We start from the raw sequence: 9,594 nt of genomic DNA on the forward strand, positions 1-9,594 counted from the left end.
CCATCCCTTCACTGCTGAAGTTTACAAGTACTACAGTACATGCCTTCGTCCAGCTTCACTACTTTTGTCAGACAAAAGACACATATTTCAACGACAGTTATTGCTACTTTTAGATTAGTTTACTGAATTGATTTCCTTATCAAAAAGTGAGCACGCACTGTACGTTGTTTTATCATCAGCTAGGCAGCGTTTCCCAGTCATCCTAGATGGGCAGTTTGCGCGTGCGCACAAACTTTAGATACTTTACTCATATATATCGTTCGCAGATAGTTGGAGTGGGCGTGTTTTATTTTAATGGGCGTGTACATCTGGCTATATAATACGAAGTTGAACGCTGCGCGCTCCTTTTTAGCTGAACTAAGTTGTGACCATCATGTGAGTGCGATCGTGTGCGCTGTAGTGCGATTGACACTGAATTCCCGTACTTATGAGCAAATAGAGGGTTGTTTTTTTAGAATTGTCATGTAAGAGTTGCGCTAAAGGATTCAGTGCTTTCTACTGCAGGGTCACAATGCAGGTACTTAATTGGGCGCTGCTGCTACTTGCCACGCTCTGCCCCTACACTGCAGTCGACGCCTCTACGCCAGATGAACGCCTCGAAGACTACTTCAAGCAGAAGTTGGACGACTTCAAGATAAAGCTACACGAAGCCTTCGAAAAGGCCAGATTACAGCGCCACAAGCGAAGTGTGATGGCGCCGGACAGTCCTGACTATGGCGGTAAGTTTCGATTTCATATTTGACCTTTCTTTCGACGAGTGCGTTTTCGCTGCCGCGTCTGACAAGTTGGTTCTTTATTCTATGGTCTGACTTACGGGAGTTGGCGCGTTCGTGGTTCGCAGTCCTTCCTCAAGATCATCTTCGCGTCATCGGAACGAAGCCAGTGGACCTGGGCATCCGCCTGGGAAACGTGTCTTGTTGGGAACCGGCGTACGTCCTCGGCTCGACATTTCTCGTGGTCGCGACCAGCACCGGGCAGGTCGAGCTGCTGCGATGGACCAACGGGCGCTACGCTACATTCGCTGGAATGGCCACGAGTTTGACAACGGCCAAAGTCAAGGTGCTGTTGCTTCTTGCGTGCCAACTACGCTCCGCGGTATCCTTTGATAAGCTCCGGAATGGCTTCAAATTTTGTTTCGTAACTAAAGCTTATGCGCTGTCTTTGTAAAAGCACTACCTAGCTTTGAACAACTCAACCCTGTCCAAAAAAAAAAAAAAAAAGGACTCCAATTAAGGAATTTCCAATTGGAAAACTTCTAATCGTAAATTAGTACATAACAGGACCAATTGAACGATCTGGAACGTGACCAATTGGTTTTTGTCGGAGTGACCAATTGCACCAATGGGCAATACCAATACACATGTATATCCCGCAAAGCAAACCTAAATAGGATTCCAGCTGTCGGAAACAGGTTTGCTGTAGCCTTAGTACTGCATGCATATATATATATAGCTATAACTCATTCCAGTTTCCTTGAATGGGTTCATAAACTGAAAGTATGATTTCCCCGTTGGTTACGTTCTAGCTAGTTTATTCCTATTGGTAGTCCAATTAGACTCAGTTGGGAATTTAAGGTGGGCCTAGCTGGTTTAAACTGGCAAGTACAATTGGACTCAGGGTCCAATTGGTTTCACTTTGACTCAATCGTAACCAGTTGGAAGTAAGGATTTTCCAATTGGTTCCTATTGGTCCCAGTTGATTCCTGTTGGAAAAGCTAATTGAAGTCAATAGTTTCTTTTTTGACTGGCAACTCAAACAGCTCCATATGGTTCTGGCTGTCGGCGACTTGTACAATTCTTCTAGCGATCCTTTTAGGATCGAGTTGCGCTCGCAACCGTTGCACCTCTGTTGGCGAATTTCTGTTTCATTTTTTTTTTTTTTCATTCGCAGGCGTTTGTGTACAGCGACCAGTTATGGATAGTATGCCTACACCAGAGACATGGTGGCCGAGATCATTTCGTGCGACTGTACCTGCTTCAAGGTGAAAAACTGGTCGCAAAGCAGACCATCGAACTTGGTGGCGAATCGGACATCGACGTAGTTCGCGGTGCTTCGGCCCACTATCTGGTCACGTGTGTGTTCCGAAGCTACTCCGGTTCTGGCACATCGTACAATGGAAAGCTTGTGTAAGTTTCTGCACATTATTTCGGCATCTACAATTGTCCTATCTGTACACAGTCGAACCCGGATATATCGAACCCATATATAACGAATTATTGTGTATAACGAACAGCAGTAAAATCGCCTTCAGAATTTTTGTATAAAATTTTTATTTTGTATATCGAATTGCCTATACATCGAACTTTTTTTTGTGATCCCCTTCAGAGGTTCGATACAGTATCTGGGTTCGACTGCTATAAGCATATGTGAACTGCATTGGCACCTGGTGTTTCTAGCTTAATTTTGGGGCTCTTAGAGCATTGCAGTCAAAAGATGAAAAAGTTAATTTGTAGTTACCAACAGAAACTGCAGACTTATTTAGAGTTCCGTCATTTACTTTCTGTGCTTGGAAGATACCGTGCAAATTGCTTAGATAATTTGCTCTTCAATCCGACGCCCTTTCGGGGCTTGGCAGCTTAAAGGTCTTTTGCAGTGGCTACTTGTTTCAAGGTGTGCACATTTAATTCACACAGCTACTTTATAGGTCAGGTAATTTACGTTCAAAGTTGGCTGTACGTATGCACTCTGGTAGCAGTCTTTCACCAGATTGCCTTTGAATTTTTTTTTTTTTCTGCAGCCTTTACCAATGGAAGAACACGCAGTTTGACGCAGTGTCGCAGCATTCGGTGATAGGAGCCAAATCGGTCGTTGCCTGGAGTATGGATGGACCACTGTACATTGCTGTTGCTCAACAGAGAGATAACGCTGGCGAACTTTTCTTGGGATCTCCTGTATTCATCTACAACCAGCGTTAGTATGCCTCAAGTTCTCTTTTGCCAAGGGGCTTAAAATTACTGTAAATTCAGTGTTGCGCACTTTACGTGACAGCAGAAAGAAAAGGAGAGAGAAAAAAAAAAAGCTGCGAGTACGACATCTTGCTACCGCCTTTCTGCAGAACATGTTTCACAAGCAAAAGAAGTCTCAAGTTATTCGTCTGGATCTCTTTATTGGTGGAGTGAAGTGATGTGTTCCCCTGTGAATATTTTAAGAGAAGCACCAAAATTTCATTCAAATACGGCAAAAATGACGTCAAGCGTGAGAGCCATGAGAGCTATTTGGTGTACATTTGCAGGTCTCGTTCGAATTCGCGCATATCGAGTCGCCGTGCCTTGAAACCTAATTCGGTGTTCCTCGATCTTGTATTGCTCATGAGCACACCCTCCTGTTTGCGTTGCTGTGTTGCTGTTGTAGTGCTCAGCAATAGTACATTAGCTTCAATGCATCACAAGCAATAGTGGTCAATGGACAGCTTCAAAGTACCTTGCATCTTTCTTTTTTTTTTTCCCCTCAGGTCGTGAGTATGAGCTGAGCTATGTGCAGGTGATCAGGTTTTGGCAGGCTTTGAAGGTGAACCACTTCACGGTTGCTGGCATCCACTACCTGACTTTCCTGACTAGGCAGGGAGTCTTCCTCTACTGGTATGCCGGTAAGCCAAGTACTAACATCGAGTGTCTGCCAGACTTGGCCCACACGTTTTCCTTGGCAGGAGATACTAAATCGATTTCCTTAATTTAATGTAGGTGATCAGTTCCTGGAATGGCAGACCCTATTGAATACTGAGGGTGCAGAGGACGTCTCAATCTTCACGCTGCCAAACGGTGAAGCAGCCATTGCAGTTGTGCGAAGGGTAAGAGCCAAAAGTGGAAGACCCAAAACAGTGGTTTATGCTAATATCGTATTACTTAAACATTGGGGTCTTCGTTTATTGCTGTGTAGTTGCACTTCTCTCGCAAGGTGTTTACATCATCTCTACGGCTTTATGAATTTCGCCACCGAAATTTGGTCACTCAGCTGGGCAGCGCCCACACTACATATACTGCATAATCTGGATATATGGTTGCAGGATGTAAATAAATGAACTGTGGAGCAAGTCATTAGTACAGTAATCGCACATGAGAACTACTGCAGCAGTTCAGTCGCTATGTGGCACTCGGCTGATAGCATGAGGCCATGCAATTGATTCCAGCCTGTGACAGTTCGATTCTGGTTGAGGCAGAAAGCAAAATATGTCTGTACTTTGGATGCATCTTAAACCCCACTTTAAAATTCATCCTTATTCCTCCGCTATGGCAATGCTATGTTAAGCCCCATCAGTTTACGTGCATAGAAAATTTCTTAATGCACTCAAGAGGCCCTCACTACCATTGTTTCCTGTAAAAATTTCTAGTAACTCTAGTGCTGGCAATCACTCGGGTACCATGGGGATGAGTATAGTACGTGCATTTGTCTCATCTTCATACTTGAATTGGCTTCAAATGTTCTCGTGAAGTTATTTATTGTGCTTTCCTTCTCAATTTTCAAGCAGTTGTATTTATAACGCAATATTGTTGAAAATAGTCAATTGGCAAAGTTGCAAGTCCACTTGGAGCCGACAGGACAGAGTTTAGGCAAATCTGCATACTAAGCATCATTCGCATGCTGGCTGAAATACCATACCTGCAGCTTGCATGGGATAGATGCTTATTGCGAGTGTACCCTATGAAGTAGATTGGTGGCACATGCCACCATGCTTGTCGTTCTTCGATCTTTAGGACCCACATGTTTAACAAACCATTGAGCCTGAAAGAATGAATTGTCCCAAGATTTATCCTTTATGTTCCTTCCTTTTGCACTACCAAGTACTCTTGTCTTTTCCTATTCTCCACCACCGATTCATTAAGCTTTACTTCACTGTCCCCGAAGCCCATTGTCCCAGGCAGGGTCAGCACATTCTCGTACACACTAGGGTCAGAGTTCCTCCTAGTCATTTTGCTGGAAAACTCTATCCTCGCTACAAGCCCTCCTTTTAAATATTTTCGTTCTGCAGTTCATCTGTCGGCAGCGGCTCTAGTAAAATACTTTGTTCTCTTGGTCTAATCTTCTGCAACTTTCAAGCAGTGCAACATTGTGGGCCACATTTTTGTTTGCAGGATGAAGTGATGTTTTTCTTGGAGACGGAGTCCTCAACGTACAACTGCACGTTCATCCTGAAGATGGCTGGCATGTCTCTCTCCAGTGTGGTGTTCCAGTTCATCGAAGGCCAGTTCTTCATGTTTGCAACCCAAGCGGTGCCTTCTCCACCCCAGCCACCTCTGCACCTTGTTCTACAGAAATACAGCTTCGGTGAGCTGCTGCATGCCTTAATGCAATGTGGGCAAGCGCATGGGCCTCAAGTATTTAGTGAAATGGAGTTTGACTGTTGCAAACTCTGATCGAAATTCTGCGGTCAGTACTGTCCTGGCTATAACAAAGTAAATAAAGATTGTTTGACTGCTATTAGTGTAACATATATAATGCTTATAATGAACATCTAGTGTAATGAAGCTATTGTGTCAGATGTGACTTCGTTATAATGAGGGTCAACTAATATACATAGATGCCATTATTCATACTCACTGTAAACAACCATACCCTGTTTGTTCATTCAATACATTGTCATTATTTAACTGCATCAGTAGTGTGTGACATTTCTGCCACATCAAGAGGACGGTCTCCAGTTATTACGACTATAGTCAAACATGTGCATATTTATGCTTGCTTACACTCAAAGTTGAGGTGCACTGCTATAAATGCACAATGGATATAAGTGTAACTATATCATGCCATAAACACCAAAGCAAAAAAAAAAACCAAAAAAAAACGGAGGGGTAGGTGGGAGACAGGACGCGACAGAAAGCATGACATGCACGCTACATAGTTTTTTTTATTGGAAGTGAGTGGGAAATTATACAATACCAACTCACCTGGATGGCCATCTGGCCAAGTTGGTAAGTTGTAGCAACTTTGCAATCTCTTCCAATGAGTAAACTTTCCATCCCTGCCCCATCCATGTTTTTTTTGTAGACACTTGAGTTTGCCAGCTCGCCCATGTGAGCATCCTTTAGGTACCCCTTCGAGCAATGTGGCAGGGAACACCCAAATTTCTTCTAACCTCTTCCACACCGGAACAGCGCTTCGGGACTTACTAATTACTTCATATCTGTTGTTATTGCAGACTCGTACGTTATACAAACATGAAAAACTGATTCTTTGTTCAAATTAAATATATATTGAAGGCAGCATCTCCATAAATGTGCAGAAAGCAAGTCTCCTTGGTTCTAGACATGAAAACCGCTATTCCTTCTTGTTAGGAAAAAGTTCGGCTTGCAGACACAGACAAGAGGAAAATGGACAACACAAAACGCAGAGTGCAATGACCTCCACGGCATCTGTGCTGTCCGTTTTCCTCGTGTCCGTGTCTGCACGCCTAACTTTTTTATAACATAATTCCCTATCAACTAGCTCAACTTCCTGTCATTCTATGCTATTCCTTGCCTAAACAGAGATGGTGCAACATTGGTGATGGGTTTATGTTCATACATCCTGGATTTTCATGTCAACTCGCACTATTCGAAACCAACTTCATGGGTGCTTGTCGTTTCCTTGACGGCACAGTGGTCTAGATCAATTTATTTTCAATTTTCACGTAAGCTGTTACGGCCGTAAACCTCATTTGTACAGTCTGCATGCATCCACCTTTATATACAGAAATATTTTAAGTTACTGCTTCCCAGTTTGCCTCCAGTCCTTTTCAGAGCTACATGCAGTACTCTAATGTGCCCCACAAGGTAGAAAGGTCATAGTGGTTTAGCACTCACACTCAGCATAAGTGTTCAATGAGACTAGATGTTAAAAGAGAATCTACTTGTTTGATATTAACAAGTCGTAACAAGTACATATTTAAAAAAAAAAACATATCAGGAGCAATCCTTGCTTACAATTTGAATTGTTTCCTCTCGTGTTGCTCACCACTGTATATATCGATCAATAAATTTGTACCCTTCTAGCTTCTTTATTGACCTTGTAGCTTGCATGGTGTCCAGAAAAGTGATTTGGGAAGAATTACCTCTTGTCAAACTGCATTTATTAGATGACATGCACCCGCCATGGTTGCTCAGTGGCTATGGTGTTGGGCTGCTGAGCACGAGGTCGCGGGATCGAATGCCGGCCACGGCGGCCGCATTTCGATGGGGGCGAAATGCACGTTAAACAACCCCACGTGGTCCAAATTTCCAGTCTCCCACTACAGCGTGCCTCATAATCGGATCGTGGTTTTGGCGCGTAAAACCCCATAATTTAATTAATTTACATTGACATAAAGCATTTCGTGCTGTGCTGTAGTTGCTACATAGCGTGCGAGTACCAAACATTTATTTTGCCCTCTTCCAGTTGCCCAAGGGAAACCAGGATCCTCTCCTCGACTGCCTTCAGGGCCTGGAGAACTCCCTTTTGCGGCGGCAGGCTCACGTGGACCACCTGGCGGCGAACATCGGGCGCGTCTGGACGTCCAGCGGGCAGAAGCCGCTCGCCACCGAGCTTCTGGTCATTGATGGCCCCGTCAAGGTCACCGGGTCGGTCAGCGCACCAAAGGCTGTGATCATGCCCAGTGCTCAGAGGGTCCCCACGGTCACACCAGCAGACGTTTCGCGGCAAATGGATGATGTCAGGATTGGCGTTGCAAAAATGGAGAATGAGTTGAAGAATGTTGTGTTCAAGTCTGTCCCGCAGACAATTCAAGGTTTGTCCTCAGTTTTACCAGCCGCAACAGTTCAAACAGCCTTGTTTGGCTCGGGTCTACCAGTGTTGCCTACATTTTCAAGTAATATATTAGGTGAACTAACCAGATAATGGCTTTCAGCTGCCTCAGCATAGGGTCATCCACGCTGGCAACAGTTGATGCTCCTCCAGCCCTTTGCTCGCTAGGTTTCTCTTTCACACTGGTTGTCATGCTGAGGTGTCGCAGCATACAAGCTAAATTGAGTACATGTTGCATTGCACGTAGGTTCTCTTCAAATTTGCCTATTGAACTGTCAAGAATCGCTACAGCATCCTGCTTTTAGTCTTGCATCTGAGGATTTTCCTTTGTTTTCACTTACGCAGGGAACCTACATTTTGACAAGCCCGTCGTTTCATCAACATTTAACGTCGGTCAGCTTGTGGACTCTACATTGAATGGTGTTCCTCTTGTTGACATGCTGAGAAACTCCCTGAAAGTGACTGGCGACCAAGTTCTCGATGTTCCAGTATCATTCAACGACCTCTATGTGAACAACCTGAATGTTCAGACGATCAATGGAATCAACATTTCAGGTGCGTCGCACATGACAAACTCAAACTAATGATCTTGTTGAAAGCTTGATTGAAAATTTTATACCATTCACGAATTCATTCGATGCGACTCCACCTTTTAGCAACTGCCTTGCTCTGCAGGTTATTTTAAATTCTATTGATAGTTAAATTGTGGCATTTTTCTTGTCCTCATTCTTCTGCACATGCTTTCTCTTGAAATATTTGTCAAGGTTTAGGTTTTATGAGAACTTTTTAGTTTGTGTTCCAGCAAACCAATTAAGGAGTACGTTTTGCCTGAATACTACCATACTGATCAGTCAATCCAGGTTTTTAATGGTAGAATTTTTCTTTTCTCTCACCACCATCACGTTCAGATGTTATGTTGACTAACAAAGACCAGCTGGTCACCGGCAACCTGAAGTTTGGCCATGTCTCGTTGACCGACCTGAACATCCAGAAAGGCCGCGCAATCAACGGTATCAACCCTGAAAAAATCGTCACCACCAACACGCCCCAGGCCATTCACGGGAGGAAAGAATTTGCGAAGCTGCGTGTCCCTGGCGACCTCAAGGTTACCACGACGACAAACAATGCAAGTGTTTATTTATGACGCAATGTTTACCTTGGTTACTTCAACGTACCCTGTGTGCTAGCTAAAGACTCCTGTAATCGTCGGCCAATCGGCGATTGTTCAAATGCCAGCCTTGGGCTTTCTTCTTGTAGACGACACATCACACTGGTGGTTTCTCATAACGATTAATAGCATTTAGTGCCAAATCATATATGCTGTAGTTCGTATCTTCGGTTGTGCAAATGATTTCATGAGTGCTGTTTATGTTTTCTATTGTCACTACTATGCGATAGGCTTTAGTGCAAAACTGGGCTGGTATTCACAAAAAGCCGTTACATTAGAATTGTTCGCAACCAAGCCTGAAGCTTGAGATATAATATTAGCGAAGGTGACCAACCGATTGCAAAGAGCACTTACAAACAAACAAGCTTTGTGAATTCATCCCCGGCTTCCAACAGCTTACCCTAGTGGGCAATCTGGTGAAAAGTAGATTGTCGTCCTCTGGGGAGTAATGTGAAGCTAGAGAAAATTTGTGCCAGAGTTGTCAATTCAGCCTTGTGCTGCCGCGTGCTAACCTCCTGGTCTGCTTGGCGGGTACAGCAACCACCCCCGGAAAGTCGTTGGTCCCAGGTTCAGTCCCCGGACCAGGATGCATTTTTCTTGCTGCGAAGTTTTCTTACTGAGCAACACATGCAAGCTTCCCTTGTAGCTTCCTACCACTCCAAGTGAATAGCAATTCCTGGTCGCGAAACTTCTGCCACCTTGCGGGTTTCCGC

General features: G+C 44.1%; 1 protein-coding gene across 1 annotated transcript; it reads left to right on the top strand.

Annotated features, from left to right (window-relative positions):
- The first annotated feature begins 53 nt into the window (after window positions 1-53).
- LOC119434774 (uncharacterized) lies at window positions 54-7,508 on the top strand. The gene is made up of 9 exons (XM_037701850.2): window positions 54-375; window positions 505-719; window positions 842-1,059; window positions 1,891-2,126; window positions 2,738-2,910; window positions 3,452-3,586; window positions 3,681-3,787; window positions 5,070-5,262; window positions 7,348-7,508. Coding segments are annotated over exons 1-9 (1,440 nt in total). The 5' UTR covers window positions 54-373.
- Window positions 7,509-9,594: the final 2,086 nt, after the last annotated feature.

This window comes from Dermacentor silvarum, unplaced genomic scaffold (genome assembly GCF_013339745.2).
Source record: "Dermacentor silvarum isolate Dsil-2018 unplaced genomic scaffold, BIME_Dsil_1.4 Seq24, whole genome shotgun sequence".
Classification (NCBI taxonomy): Eukaryota; Metazoa; Arthropoda; class Arachnida; order Ixodida; family Ixodidae; genus Dermacentor; species Dermacentor silvarum.

What these genes read in the sequence shown, in the direction of transcription:
- LOC119434774 (XM_037701850.2), top strand. An exon ending in CCATTGCAGTTGTGCGAAGG is followed by an intron (nt 3,788 to 5,069) that starts GTAAGAGCCAAA and finishes TTTTGTTTGCAG; the next exon opens with GATGAAGTGATGTTTTTCTT. An exon ending in TCTACAGAAATACAGCTTCG is followed by an intron (nt 5,263 to 7,347) that starts GTGAGCTGCTGC and finishes GCCCTCTTCCAG; the next exon opens with TTGCCCAAGGGAAACCAGGA.